At 44.7% G+C, this 15,538-nt stretch overlaps 1 protein-coding gene across 1 annotated transcript in view; it reads right to left on the bottom strand.

Annotated features, from left to right (window-relative positions):
• Positions 1-11,608: 11,608 nt before the first annotated feature.
• Positions 11,609-15,538, bottom strand: part of VANGL2 (VANGL planar cell polarity protein 2) — a 62,725-nt gene continuing 58,795 nt past the window's right edge. Inside the window, exon 9 of the mRNA XM_060253670.1 lies at positions 11,609-14,202. Within this exon, the coding sequence (XP_060109653.1) occupies positions 13,942-14,202 (261 nt within the window). The 3' untranslated portion in view covers positions 11,609-13,941. The remainder of the gene's footprint in view (positions 14,203-15,538) is intronic.

Below are 15,538 nucleotides of genomic sequence, written 5' to 3'. Positions count from 1 at the left end.
AGATGAGCTACTTTGTTGCCCCGTGGAGTCTGATTATACAGAATTTTTCAGGGGATTATAAAGACATAGAATTGGCAGTTACCAGGTGGGAGCAGGGGAACTTCCTTCTCCCATTGTCTGTTCTCACTCCAGCAAGTGCAGGGAGGGGCAATAGAGGAGCAGTAACAGAGTTTGACATTATGTCATTTCTGGCTGGGTAACAGGAAGTGATATCACAGCATCACTGGCCATTCTAGCATTCACTTGAAACTCTATTGTTTTACCATAGCATTTCCAGGGAATACTAGAGTGGCTGGCAGTGCCCCTTCTGGTTACATAGTTGTGTCTTGCATTTCGGTCCCTGAAATTACAACAGAGTGCGCCTACGTGCGCTGCAGCAACCAGCGGGAAACCGCGGATCACCTGACTGTAAGAGACAGATGCTAACTGCCTATGAAAATCTGTGGCAGGAAGTTTAACTAGTCAGGATTGGACCCGACTGGGAAGTGGGTTGTTCCGAGTGAATGTATATATTCAGGGACCCAACCCCGCCATATTGTCTTTGTAATGTACTAGCTAATAAAGTATGTTGTCTGTTACTCATGTCCTAATCTAGTACAATAGTCATGACATCAGGGATGCTGTTCTAGTGTGTTTCTGCACCTAAAGTATCCCAGGAACAGGAGAGAGGCTCCACCCACACCCATAAGCCTATTGGCTCCTGCAGCAGGAAGTGCTATAACAAAACCCAAGGGAGTCTGGGAGTTCCTATCAGCTTAATAGTCCATTTTATAGTTTGGTCCAGGAGCAATGGTGCCTGATGTCCTCCAGAAACAGGGATATTACAAGCTCTTTCCCTGTCCCTCTCATCTATCAGACCCCATCCACCTAAGCATATTTCAGATGCTGCTGCTTTAAAGAATATTACTGCACCCTACCACAGGGAACTAGACTTTACAGAGCCCCCCAAAACTTGCCCCGCAATAACCTATCTTAACATTGGTGGTGGAAGGTCTCATCAAGTTGCAGTTGATTTATTGCAACCCCTGTGGGGTTTTCAAGAGAAGAGATGAACAGAGGTAGTTTGACATTGCCTACAACCCTGGACTTCCTTGGTTGTCTCCCATGAAAGTACTAACCAGGGGCAGCTGTCCTTAGTTTCTTAGGGGAACAAATTATTTACAGTATTGTGAAGCAAGACTAGGTTTTGAAGATGGGATGGAGAAGTCTCACATGGCCTATGACCAGAGCATGCCTGTATTTCAAGCAGTGTCACTTGGCTGCCCTTCCTGGTGAATTCCATTTTTTTCTGGGAATTGAGGTGTTGCTGTGAAAAGTCACTGTGCCAGATGTCTGGCCACAATGTAGTCCTGGCATGGAAAAGCTCCACAGGCAAACTAAGATGATCTTTTTTACTTGCGTTGCATGGTGTCTTCAATCGTCAATAAAATTCTTTTGGAAATTAAAGAGAGACTATGGCTCTGCTCTGCCTATCATGTGACTCTGAGGTAATGTCTGATGCCACGTGCTTGTATAGGGTTGCCAATCCCCAGGTGGGGGCAGGGGATCCCCCAGTTTGGAGACCCTCCCCCTGCTTCAAGGTCGTTAGAAAGCTGAGGGGAGGGGAGGGAAATGCCTGCTGGGAACTCTATTATTCCCTATGGAGATTTATTCCCATAGAAAATCATGGAGAATTGATCTGCAGGTATCTGGGGCACTGGGGGACTGTTTTGGGGGGTAGAGGCACCAAATTTTCAGTATAGCATCTAGTGCCTTTCCCCCAAATACCCCCCAAGTTTCAAAAATATTGGACCGGGGGTCCAATTCTATGAGCCCCAAAAGAAGGTGCCCCTATCCTTCATTATTTCCTATGGAAGGAATTGAAAAGGTATGCCGTCCCTTTAAATGTGATGGCCAGAACTTCCTTTGGAGTTCAATTATGCTTGTCACAGCCTTGATCTTGGCTCCACCCCTAATGTCTCCTGGCTCCACCCCCAAAGTCCCCAGATATTTCTTGAATTGGACTTGGCAACCCTATGCTTATAGCTGAATGGGTCATTGTAGCCACCTAAGGCTCAAGGTACCCATCCGTAAAGGTAAAGAACACTGATTTAACTGTATACATATTTCTGCTTTCAGAGCAGCCGGAAACAGCAAACTTGCAGAAAGCACATAAACCACAGTTTACCAGCTCAGATAAGACACGGGGTGCTGTGAAAGCAGAACTATAGTTAAATCAGTGGTCTTCTCCTTTACAGATCCAGGAATCGTCCTTAACTCCCAAGTGCAGCTAACACCCCCTGAGCTAGAAGGAAATGACATCAGAGGATTCCATACTAGGGTCAACCCACTCGTAGCATGGAAGAAATCATTAGTTGCCAGTTCAGATGTTGTGGAGAGAGCACGTGTTAAAAGTTTAAAGTTTTGCTGCTGTGTGTGAATCATGTCCCTTTCTTCTTCAGGTGATTTGCCAGATTTGAATCCAGTAGCACCTTAAAGACCAACAAGTTTCCCAGGGGTAGCCAAATTTGCTTAACATAAGAGCCACATAGAATAAATGTCAGATGTTTGAGAGCCACCAGTCATGAACATCAGATGTTTGGGGGAAGGAAGGAAGGAAGGAAGGAAGGAAGGAAGGAAGGAAGGAAGGAAGGAAGGAAGGAAGGAAGGAAGGAAGGAAGGAAGGAAGGAAGGAAGGAAGGAAGGAAGGAAAATAGGGGAGAGTTGTAGAAAGAAAGAAAGCAACTTTAACTCTAAATATATTCTCCAAACCACTGGCTAACTTGACTTGGAGAAGTGATTTAAAGAGACAAGAAGCTTTGAGAGCCACATAGTGTGTGTGAAAGAGCCACATGTGGCTCTCAAGCCGCAGTCTGGCCACCCCTGCTAAAAGTCTTTGAGAGTCAAAGCTCCCTTTGTCAGATACAAACAGAGCTTTGACTCTCATTATACCCTAGAAACCTTGTTGGTCTTTTAAGGTGCTACTGGACTCGATCTTGCTCTTCCTCTTCAAGTAGATGCTAATGGTGATAACCAATCATGTGACTGGAATAGGTGTGACTGGCTGTTCCGTACATTTTAATTGGTAAAATTATGGAGAAATGGGGTTATGTGTGAGGATCAAGGCTTCAACACATGGTATACGCATGCACATACTTTCCCCAACATCAAAATCAGGAAAATGGTGTGGGGAAAATTAACTTTCTCCTTCCTTGGTGCTGTGGCCCCAATCTATGCTGCATACCCTACCCCCGCAGCTACTATTTATTAATTTTAAAAGACACATGTATTGATATGTCTCCACAAAATAAGTTGTCTTGTTTTACTCTTCATTCCCCTGTATTCTCTTTTTCAGTTTGTTACTAGCTTGACTTAAAAGTTGCTTTTTTAAGGTCAGTCAATCTTTCATCTTGCACTGTGAATGAGGATCCATCCGTTCTCTCCTTTATTATTCCCCTGCTTTATTATACCTTTTAAAATGTCACACAAACTGGTATACCCCTTTGTCCATAAAATTTAATAAATATAGTGCGCTTCCATTGCTACTGCCTCCCAGTTAGCTAAGGATTTCAACTGAAAATGCGCCTAATCTTATCTGCAAGGTGGGATGCATAATTATGCACAACTGAACATCCACAACTGCAGCACATGGGTACAGAGTATATAATATGGTTCCCCTCTCCCCATGGATTGTGGTTGCAGCTAAAAGCATTCAATATTAAGTATCAGGCTAGTAGACAAAATCATAGCACACCAAAACTTCAAATGCTCATTTCTGAATATACAGCAATCTTCTATTTGACTGCAATTGATTAAAGGGTGCCCATTAATGCTTTATATTTGGAAGCTGGAACCCCAATTAAACCTCCCACAAAACCACAGCATTTCACTCTAAATCAGGAAGTGACAGCCAAGCGGTGGCAAGAAGCCAAATGCATGAGCCGTTCAAACTGTATTGATGCCACATCACTGCTGAGAGATGTACTCAGTGGCGCAGCCCCTCTCTTGATTGCTTTTCTGCCCCAGCGCCTCATCACAGACATGCACCCTGCCCATAATGGAGTTTAATTAACCAGCTAATATATCGCAGTCACGCAGGGCTAAATGGGAAAGGAGCAGTCGGATTTTTTATAAGATGATGTATCGCTAGTAAATGTCTGGAGAAATAAACTGGAATGTATAAAGGTATCTCAAATTTATGGTGGAAATGTAAACAATGTGAAGGGACATTTTATTATGTAAGGTGGACGTGTAATAAAGCCAAAAAGTTTTGGATACAAATACATCCACTAATTCAGAAGATCTTAAAGATCTATATACAACTGAAACCAGAGGCTTTCTTTTGGGGACTAATGAATAGACAACAGGAAAAAAAGTCATGGAACTTTGTTTTTATATATAACAGCAGGAAGATTACTAGGGTTCAATCGAGGAATGGTTAATGAAAATCTTGGAACTTGCAGAGATGGCTAAACTCACTTCCTTGGTTAGAGAGAAGACAAGAAATACATTTCCATTTCATTGTATCTGAGGAAGTGTGCACGCACACGTAAGCTTATACCTTAAACAAAATTTTGTTGGTCTTAAAGGTGCCACTGGACTCTAACTTTGATCAGACCAACATGGCTACCTGCCTGGATCTACATTTACTACTGATTGGGAACCCCTTATAGACTTTTCACAATGAAACAGATAGAAATGAATTTGTGCTTTTGATGATTAAGAGAAAAAAAAACGTCAATAGAAAAAAGAACTGTTTTGTAACCATGGAGTAAGAGAAAATTTTGCAATCACACTTGTATTTGCCACAGAGAAAATCAGAAGCCTTTTATCTTTCTTTTCCTTTTAATTCCTTTCCTTTTGATTCCTTTTTAAAAACTTTCAATTATATATAAATATATATATAAGAGAAGCAGCCGGAGTAAGCCCTCAGAGAAGCAGATTTATTTGCTACCAGGAGAGAACACCTCTTATGTACTTTTTAGAAACGTAAAGAACGCCCCTTCGAACTCTGACAAGGCAGAAATTGAATACAATTCGGTTTGCTGCCCAATTGTCAGCTCTCAGTGGCCTGTAGTACAAGATATGGGTGTTGTTCTGAGAGCCACTGGGATAAATATGCCAAGTATGATTTGCAGAGGGGTCAAAGGGTTAGTGATAGAATATCTGCTTTGCCAGCAGCAGGTCCCAGCTTTAATCTCCAATTAAAAAGGTCTCCAGTAGCATGTCTGGGCCTTCCTTGTCTTCCCTGAGACAAAGGACAGATAGGGTTGCCAACCTCCGGGTTGCCCTGAAGTTTTCCTGGAATTAGATGAACTCCAGAGATCAGTTCCCCTAGAGAAAATGGCAGCTTCATAGGGCAAACTCTATGGTATACCATGCATTCTAAGTGCAATTCTTCCCTAAATTCCCCCCTCCACTGGTACCACCCCTGAATCTCCAGGAATTTTCCAGGCTGGAGTTGGTAACCCTAAATAATATGGAGGTTGACAATCCAGTAGCTTGACTCAAAAGAAAGCAAGTTCATCCTGTTTTATTGTAGAAATCCCACCTGGTTAAGTAGAGGGGCTCTGGGCTGCAATGGATGGGGAAGATCAGCAAAAATCACCTTAATAGCATTCAGGTGATTATGACCACTGCAAAGCCACCCACTAAACTTATTTACAGAGTTCTACTTTGCTTTACTCCCCAATAGGGATCACAAAACAGCTCCCCTCTTCCATTTGTCCTTACAATCACCACCTGCAAAATAGGATAGGCCCAAAAGAGCAACTAGATCAAGGTTTGACTCCCAGTGAGCTTCCACAAACAGTATTTGAGATGTCTTCAGCTGGAAGTATCTTACTTTTGAATGAATAGATCCAAGTGGCCAAAATCTATCTAGTTACACTACAAATATTGCATTTGGGATACCAGTTCAGCAAGCAATTCTGGGAAAGTCAATGTCTCCCTGTCCTGTGGTACAGTTATTATCCTGTCTACCCTGAGTCAAATACCCAGATAGTCAGCATACTTCCTTATAAATCACCCAATATGATTACAGAGAATCAGGGATCGTTTCTATTCTACCTGTTTCTGATAGTAAAGTGGTTCCTACCACTCAGGAAAACAATGAAAGGTTGTGAATCGATAAGGTTGTGAATTCTACTTAGACACAGGACTCCAAGTACATAGAAATGTACTTCTTAAATTGTGTGTGTGTGTGTGGGGGGGTGTTAAATCAAAAAACAAAGCCAGACTGGTAAGGACTGAGCATGCTTTAGGACAAGGTTCTCGAACACGGTGCTTGTAGCTGCCCACTAGCCTTTTTCTTAGGGCTGGCTGAGTTTTTCAGAAAGCTGGAAGGGCCATTATAAGGCAGGACTTGTTATTGGCTGCTCTCATTGAGCTGAAAGGATTTTCCATTTGAGGATCAGGAGGACTGGCAAACACCTAGGCTTTTCTTAGTTGGTGTATGGTTCCATTTTCCCTTCAGGCATTCTTTCTTCTCAGAAGGCAGCCATTTTGGGTTTGGCTCCTCTTGCTGTAGCAGCCATTTTGGGATGGCGCTCACCAACCAATCTCAGAATTCAAAATGTGCTCGAAAAGGTCTGCTATAGGAGACACAGAATGCTGTGAATCACTTAGAGGGGAAAACATAAGAGAAGACGGGCAAAACATAAGGGGGAAACATAGGAGAAATTCAACTTCAGTCCATGAGCTCACATTTTGAATGAGCTTTTGGGTTGTGTTTTTAAAGTTTCTCCCACCCACCCCTCTCCAGCAATTCCTAGCAGGAACTTTTGGCTAAAAAGCCATTAGGAAGCTTCTTTACCTCACAGTCTTGTACATATCCCATGTGGCCCAGGAAAGAAAGAAAGGGAATAGAAAAGTTCCAAAGATGTTTATTCTTTTTTTAAAAAAAAAATGTACAGTTTTAGTTCCTATATTTATGGAAAAAAACCCTAACATGGCCATAATGCTTAGATTCACTGCAAACTGTAAAAAGAAATTTTTATATATTAAAAAACAATTTTACATTTTACAATTTTCTACACGCATGCACAAGGTTATCAACTCTGTCTTTAAAAAAAGTAACAGAAATTCTTTTCCTAAATTCAGTGTGTGTGTGTGTAATTTGTAAGGGGGCTCAGGAGGGCTCTACATTTCATTCTACATTATTATCTTGAAAAATCACTCGTGATATATCCAGCTGTATTTTACTTGTAACAACATGGAACAGGAGTGGTGAATAAACATCCTGGGAAAATCAGGATAGGTGATGCACAGATCAACAGCCATGCTTGAGTGGGCAAATGCAGAAACAGGAAATGGCACTAAAGATTTTTCAAATGTGCACCTTGATTCTCTAGGCAACAGACAAGAGATTGCATTCATACAGCCTCAGTGTTTCTCTTGGGTAACTGGGTATTTCATGATAGCTGAGTCATTCAGAGTTTACACTGTGAATGGCCCAATCATCGCTGGGAGATCACCACAACCAATGAGCCAAAATGTCACACAATCACCATATTATTGCCACACAAGACAGGATCAACTGAAGCTTCTTCTAAGTAAGAAAATCAATTCAATTATTCTGTTGCCGGACAGACTTTCACAGAGAAATCTGGCTCTGGCATAATAATCAGACAACTGCCTCCACCAATTTATGAGCAGCCACAGGGGGAAAGAAAGGCCTGATAACATGAGACTTCTGTCATGAATACAGATGACCACCACTCCAGCCAGTAAATATCCAAGAGGCTGTCAGTCAAGTATTTCCACTTTGGCTGAGGTATAAGGGCCCGAGTAACGAGTATTAATTCCAGTGCCACATTAAAGAGGATACGTAACTGGTGTAACTGGTGCTCAGCTGCATAAGGCCTGCCTGACCACTGCTGAGGGAAGAAGGGAAGAAACACTGCCATAATTTTGCACTGAGATGGAAGGCAAACAAATGCGAAAATCCAAAGAACTGGACAAAGGGCAGGGAATTTGATGGTAAGAGAACAGGGGTGACTGCAAGAATAAAGAGGAAAGTTTGCGTCCAGAGTCATACAAAAAACCAAACACGGAAAACTCGCACTGAGAGAGATGAATGTTGTTCGTAGATGCTTAATTTTGAACACTACACGGGAACAAACCCAGGTATGTTGATCTTCAAGGAGAGATACAGCCTATCTTAGACCTCTGGCAAGTTGAGCTGCATGTTTCACATCTTCATAATTCACATTACAGTGCTGAAGAGACTCTCTCTCAGGCCTCCCCTGGATGTTCCCTGATAGAAATGGGACTTTATGGCCAGGAACAGTGAGGAAGAGAAGAAAAAGAATGCTTTTGATACATAATGCACGACCCCACAAATCTGACAAGGAAATATACCTCTTTTTGCACTTCTTTAATGATCCAGCCAAGATGTGGCAAATTAAGTCCTGTGGATTTCACTAAGAGGAGGGACTGCCAGTAGCCATGTTGGTCCATAACAACATCCAAGAACCACACACTGTGTTTCACTAAGACCATGCAAAATGACACAAACTTTGGAGTTCTCCAGAACTTTGCATCAGGCTGGTTGTTTTTGTTGGGGTTTTTTAAAGAGGGAGGAGGTAATGTCTCAAATGATAACTTTCCTGCATCCTGCATAATATGCACACTGCCTTCCCCTCTGCCCACACTCCCTTCCCTCCCTTTTTTCTTATTCACAGTGCTGCAACGTGGCACCACATTCTAGCCCCCCTGGCACGCTCAGAGAAGGGATGCCAGCCTCCCCCTTACCCACTTCATCACGGGCATTTCAGTAAGCATTCTCTGAAGACAGTGCATGACGACAAATCTTCGCTCCCCCCTCCCCTCCAAGGGAGGGGGGAGCGAAGTCTCATCATTGTAACAAAGTGCGAGGCTGGCATCATTCCTCTGAGCATGCCCCGGGGAGGGGGTGGAATTAGGCATTTGTCAGGGGTACCAGGAGAGGGGCAGGGCCATAGCCAGGATTTGGAAAGTTGGGGGGCCTATACATTTTTCAGGGGGCACTCAGCGGCCCCACCTCATAGCCTTCCCTCCCACACTCTTCAAATAAAGCTGCCCTACATGATTTGGGTGATGGGGAAGGGAGGGCAGCAGCTACTAGAGCACTGACTGAACTTGGCAGGCGCTGCAGAGGGAAACTGAGAAGTATTTTTCCTTGGCTTTAAGGGGTGGAGGGAACCCCTTAAAGTCAAGGAAAAATGGCGATTCCCCTCTCCAGCACTGGCTGAATTCGGCCCGTGCTGCAGAGAGAAACTGACAAGTGTTTTTCCTTGGCTTTAAGGGGAGGGGGGAACCCCCCCCCTTAAAGTCAAGGAAAAACGGTGATTCCCCTCGGCCTGCGCTGCAGAGGGAAACTGACAAGTGTTTTACTTGGCTTTAAGGGGTGGGGGGAACCCCCCCCCTTAAAGTCAAGGAAAAACGGTGATTCCCCTCGGCCTGCACTGCAGAGGGAAACTGACAAGTGTTTTACTTGGCTTTAAGGGGTGGGGGAAACCCCCATCCCCTTAATGCCAAGAGAAAATGGCGATTCTCCTCTCCAGCACTGTCTGAATTCGGCCCACACTGCAGAGAGAAACTGACAAGTGTTTTTCCTTGGCTTTAAGGGGGCTTAAAGCCAAGGAAAAACAGTGATTCCCCTCTCCAGCGCTGGTGGCAGGGAAGGAAGGGACTGCCCTCCCTTCCCTGCCACTCAAATAGCACACGCGGGTTGACGGGCAGCAGCAGTCCCAGCCTTACGTGCCAGTTAAAGGGCCTGTGGATCAGCTGATTGGCAGGTGCTTTAACTGGCTGGGGGATGCTTCTGCCACCCACCCCCGCATATGATTTGGGTGCCAGGGAAGGGAGGGCGGCGGGAAGGAGACCAGAGGCCCTGGGGGCTGGTGGGGGCCCAAAGTTAGGGGGCCTTGTCCAGAAGTGGAGGGGCTGTGCCCCCACAGGCCCCCTCGAAGCTACGGGCCTGGAGAGGGGAAGCCCATTTCAGAGCCCCCCCCTCCTGGCGCCCTAGGCAAATGCCTAATTTGCCTAGTGGGTGAGCCGGCCCTGGGTCTAACCACTTTTGTATGATGCCTGCAGTCAAAATCCATCTAAAGGGAATGCTTCCTTTAACTGGGTTTTGGAAGCCCCCCCCCCTTCCATTCTGCTGGCCTTAGGGAGCCACTGCCAGCACAAAGGATGGAAGACCCACAAACCTCATGAAGATGAATCAGTTCATGAAGCAGGGGAGGTTTGTCCTGGTTTGTGGGACCTCGCGAATCATTAACTGGGACGAACCTTCATTTTCCTGGTTCATGCCCATCCCTCCTGCCGACTCGATTAGTAGTGACCCTTAACAGGTCAAGAAAGGACTTCACCATTTATACAGTTCTTTAACTGCTGAGGGTTGAACCAGAGGAATTTTCTTCATAGAAAACATGTGTGTTCAGCCACAGAGCCCCTTTTATCCAGTTGACAAAGAGATGGAAATGCAGTATATCACACAAATGCTCCAAATGGTGATGAATCAGTAGCACAGGTTAATGTCCTTCCATCAGAAGGGCAAGGGGGAGAAGAACACTGTATACAATGGATGCCTAAGCATCCTCCTTTGAACAGGGCTGGCGCGTCCATTAGGCAGCCATAGGCGTCTGCCTAGAGCGTGACCGGGAAAAGGGGGGCCGGACTGGGCCCTCCCATCCTTGCCTCTTTGTCGAGGGAAGCAGCAAAGTTTCTAGAAGCCGGGAAATAGCAAAGCTTCCGGAAGCCAGGAAGTTGAGTGAGAGACAAGCAGCTGAGCAAGCAATGGACAGCTGGGCAGTGTGCGTCCTCTGACACACTGAAGCTGTGTCGCACTGCTTGCTATTTTCCTCACCGAAGAGACGAGTGTGGAGGAAAGGTGCAGGACAGCGATGGTGCTTTGCCTACGACACTGGCACCCACACACCAGTATTGCCTCTGAAGAGCAAAACTTGCGTCCAGCAAAGACCAACAAGATTTACAGGGTATAAGCTTTCAAAAGTTGGGGTTTCCTCCATCACTTCATCAGACTTTCAAAAGCTTCTACCCTAGAAATCCTGTTGGGCTTTAAGGTGCCACTGGACTCGAATCTTGCTCTTCTACTGCAGCCCAGCATAGCTACCCACCTGAAACCATCTCTCTCTGAAGGTGATGGAAACAAAGTCCAGGGGTTTTTAAACCATGACCACCGTGGACCTCAGAAATAACATGGCATAAGGTTAAAAAAATTCTCTCATAATTGCACAGGTTTTACCCTGAAGAACTACACCAATCCATCTAGCTCAGGATTAACCTACTCTGATCAGCAATGAATCTCCAGCAGATAAAGATACTCCCATAAAGGCTACCAAGAAGCCATTAACTACAGATCCTGTGGATTTAACCTGGGATCTTCTGAGCATAAAGCAGATCCTTAATCACTGAGCCACAGCCCCTCTAGCTGAAATCCGTAGGTATTTAAAAAGTGCTTCACATTAGTTGGATCGTGCCTCAGATATTAAAATAATTGTTTTTTAAAAAATCACAGTGATTGAATACAAGCAACTTCCTCACCTTCGGCCTTTTAAGCAAAACAACCCACCCATGGACAATGCCCAACAATTCCCAACACCAAAAAGCACCAACACAGCAATCACTCTCAGAGCGACCCTAACTCTGCCCTACTTTATTTAAAAAACAATTTTAAAAAAAATTACATAAATTGGAACTGCGGCAGAGATACAAAGAGTCCCTTCAGAAGAAAAAAATATCCTGAGGTATGTGTAACAAAAAGGATTCCTTCCAGAGAAACAAGCGAATAAAAACAATCCCACGTTCAGGACATGAATGTAATGAACAAATTTACAGGTGCTGTGATGTCATCATTCCTTGACAACAGTGGTAGCCAATAACCATCTTGGACTTATTGGCGGTGACCAATAAAAATCTTTGATTTCTCAAAAGAGGCGCTGATGGAATTTGTGGAGATGTGTAGCTCTGACTGTATGGGGTACAGGTGGGAAATTAGCAGCCTGCAGGCCTTTGATAACTTGTTCAAAGACTTTTCTAGCTCAAAGACAGGACTTCAGCTTCACCCAACAGAAGGAGTTCAGCTAGATTATTCTTGAAGTCCTTGCAAAGCCCAGATCTCCTCCAGGTACTGAGCAGTTAACATTATTAATCATAAGAGACAGAGTTGCCTGTTTGAGGGACAAAGTCATACTTGGCCAAATCTTACATTGGACAAATTTCTGCTTCAGTGTGGCTGATATAAGTACACACTGTACCTGAAAGTTCAGACCACAGAGAAAGGAGATGGCTAGAGTGCCTAAACTTCCAGTTAAACAACTGAAAGCAGTCACAATTCAGCTATAGGCACAGAGCAAAGTCACTCTGTCCCTTGGCATCTCTATGGTGACAACCCTCTCTACTGCAATGATCTTTGACCATTCCAGACCCAGGACCCTACTGAGGTGCAATCATACGACAGGAAGTCATGTGATTCTGTAGATATGACAGGAAAAAGGAAAGTAAGTTATTACAAGGCTATGACTGTGGGCTGCAGATCGAGGGACAGGACTCACAAACCAGGGGTGTCATAGTGAGGAACAAGCCAAAGGTCAGAGCCATATAGGAAACCTCCGTTCTGGTTTGCCTATACGTTCTGCCACCCTTCTCAGTATGTGTGCAAAGAGAGGCCTGGAGCCCTCGCTCTGTGCACAAGTGCACTAGCAGCAGGTCCTTCTAAATGGGAGCAAGAGAACAGCAGGGGTTTGGGACACAGCAGGCAGGGTTCAGTGACACCCCTCCCAACCCGAACCCATAGCCCCTTGACCACTGTTCTATTGCACTGAAAGTTAAAGAGCGGAATAACAATTCAATTTTAGACTTGAACTATCAAGGAAGAATGTGACACTGTACCCCCCCCCCCTTACAAGATTTCACACCAAGGGTCTTCCAACACACAACAGCCTCTGAGTGAATGAGGCACCAACCACAGGGAAAATCGAGGAGAGGTGCACACAACTATGATTCAGGTGATACTAACGGAAGTCAATTATTTACAACACACAGGATTTCTTTTAAAAGCACAGAGATGAGTATCATTTTCTTTAGAAAAACAAAACACACTTCACCCTTTTAAAACATGACCGACCCCCTCCCACCCCATGTCTCTTTTATTTTGTTCTGAAAAAAAGTTGAGCTGGGGGGGGAGGGGGAACAGTAGAGAAAAGTGAAACGGGATATTTCTGTACCGGAATTGCAAACAATCACAAGGGGCCAGCTGGGTTCATCCTCCACGTGCCCACGTAAGGGACAGAAGATGAAAAATAGCAGCCACGACCACCTGGCTTAGGAGGCGCTTTCTTCCGGGATGTTCCGCCAAGCCCTGTGCAAGTCAAGCCACGGCTTGGAGACAGAGAGATGATGACAGAACCGGGTGGATGTTTCAAAGGCCAGAGCAGTGAGGTTAGTTGGTTGCGTTTTTTACTTTAAAAAAAAAACATTCAAGAAATTTCCTCAGACCCAACTGCGTTTGGAGATGCTGGTGAAGACAGTGAACAGAATTAGCCCTTAAAATTTGGCACCGCACTTTCAGTTGTGTCTTTTGGGAGGGTGGGAGGAGAGGGGAGAACTTGTGCCATCCTTCGCATCTATGCACCTTCGGGGGCTTGCTGCAAGCACAACTGGGACTGGAGAGAAATGGAAACGGGGAGGGGCAGAAATTGGTCGCCCTCCATTTGCTGTCTCCTCCCCTCAAACAGCATCCGTGAAAAACTTCTAGAGGGAAAAGAAACTGAGTGGCTGATGTTGGCATCAGAAGACGCAGAGATGTAAACGCCTACACCAAGAAGGCTTTCAGCCGACTGGATGGCCTCTTCCAAATCCCAGCGAGAGCGAAAGAGAAAGATGTTGTGCACCTGGCTGCTCCCACGTCACAGAAGGTCATTCCCAGGACTTCAAGCCCCTCGCCCCGGTTTCAGTTCACACCGAGGTCTCCGACTGAAGCCGCATCACAAACTTGTGCGATTTGGGGTCCACAAACTCTTCTGAGAGTTTGAAGAAAGGGATCTTTTTGGTGCTCACCACCAGGCTAAAGTCGTGGCGCTTGAGGATGAAGACCACCCCATCCTTCAGGCCGTTGGTCACTGGCTCCTCGCTGACCAGAGTCCACTGCTTAGCAAGCCAGCGATCTTTGTGGTACTGGATGGTAGGCCCAGCAGTCAGGTAACGTTCAAGGAATGCCTGCAAGAACAGGGAAAGAGAAGATGGACCTCATTGTACCTTTATCCAGGTAGGACTACTTTTATCCCACCTGTCCTCTATGGAACTCAGGGGTAGTTCCCTCTCCCATTTTTCCTTTAAAGCAACCCTGTTAGGTAGGTCACCTAATAATACAACACCTAACAATACAACAAAACAAATACAGTGCACAGCAGTACAAAAAACTGCTGTCAATGTAAACTCCTAGAACAGGAAGGACCATTCAACCAGCCAGCTAACCTCTTTCAAATCTCAGAGAGTTCCAGGTTAGGTCACCTTGAGCTCAGCGGGAGTCCGCGGATCGTCTCTCCGGCAGTCAGTCCCCCTGAATCAGGCGGTTGGAGGGGTGCCACAGATGTTGGTTCATTATTCAATAAGAACTCGTGGGCATTCGATGAAATTGCTGAGCAGACAGGTTAAAACGGATAAAAGGAAGTACTTCTTCACCCAAAGGGTGATTAACATGTGGAATTCACTGCCACAGGAGGTGGTGGCGGCCACAAGCATGGCCACCTTCAAGAGGGGGTTAGATAAAAATATGGAGCAGAGGTCCATCAGTGGCTATTAGCCACAGTGTGTATGTGTGTGTATATATATATATATATATTTGGCCGCTGTGTGACACAGAATGTTGGACTGGATGGGCCATTGGCCTGATCTAACATGGCTTCTCTTATGTTCTTATGTTCTTATTAACAGAGTTGATTAAAAAACAATTGGGAGCTTTTATGCTGAAAGCTAGCGAAATCTCAAATCTACATGAGTTAAAGAGATCCTGGTGACGTCTGTGGAATTGGAAATGGAGAGTGATTCGCTGGGAAACGAGCAAAAGAAAACCAAAATGGAACCTTATGGAGCAGTTAAAAAGAAGAACTGGAAATCGAGACTGATTGAAGTTTTTTCGAGAGGAACAAATGGCGTGGAATCCTTCCTACTTTTATCGAGAGGGATGACTGCATTAAGGAGAGAGAAGGTGCATCTCAGCCTAAAAATCAAGATGTGGAAATTTTTGAGGAAGAAGGGTTTTTGAATTGTCTCTCTCTCTGTGGGTAGTCGGAACTCTCAATAAGAACTGACATGCGATCTTAAAAGGCTAAGTGAGATTTTTGGGTTATATTAAATTGTTTCTCCTAGAGTAATATGGATAAAAGAGCTAAAGGACTGAAAAGTTTTGAAAAGAATTTTATGTAAATAAATAGTTAACAGATAAAGATATTTGTTTCTTATGCTCATTTTAATGACAATATTGATGATATTGTTAAACTAATAAGCTAGTCTGTATTTTCAATATGGTTGAGTTAAGCAGCAAAAAATCAAG

Source organism: Heteronotia binoei, chromosome 1, assembly GCF_032191835.1.
Source record: "Heteronotia binoei isolate CCM8104 ecotype False Entrance Well chromosome 1, APGP_CSIRO_Hbin_v1, whole genome shotgun sequence".
Taxonomy (NCBI): domain Eukaryota; kingdom Metazoa; phylum Chordata; class Lepidosauria; order Squamata; family Gekkonidae; genus Heteronotia; species Heteronotia binoei.
The sequence above is the reverse complement of the archived record's forward strand: the minus strand, read 5'-3'. Positions and strand labels throughout refer to the sequence as shown.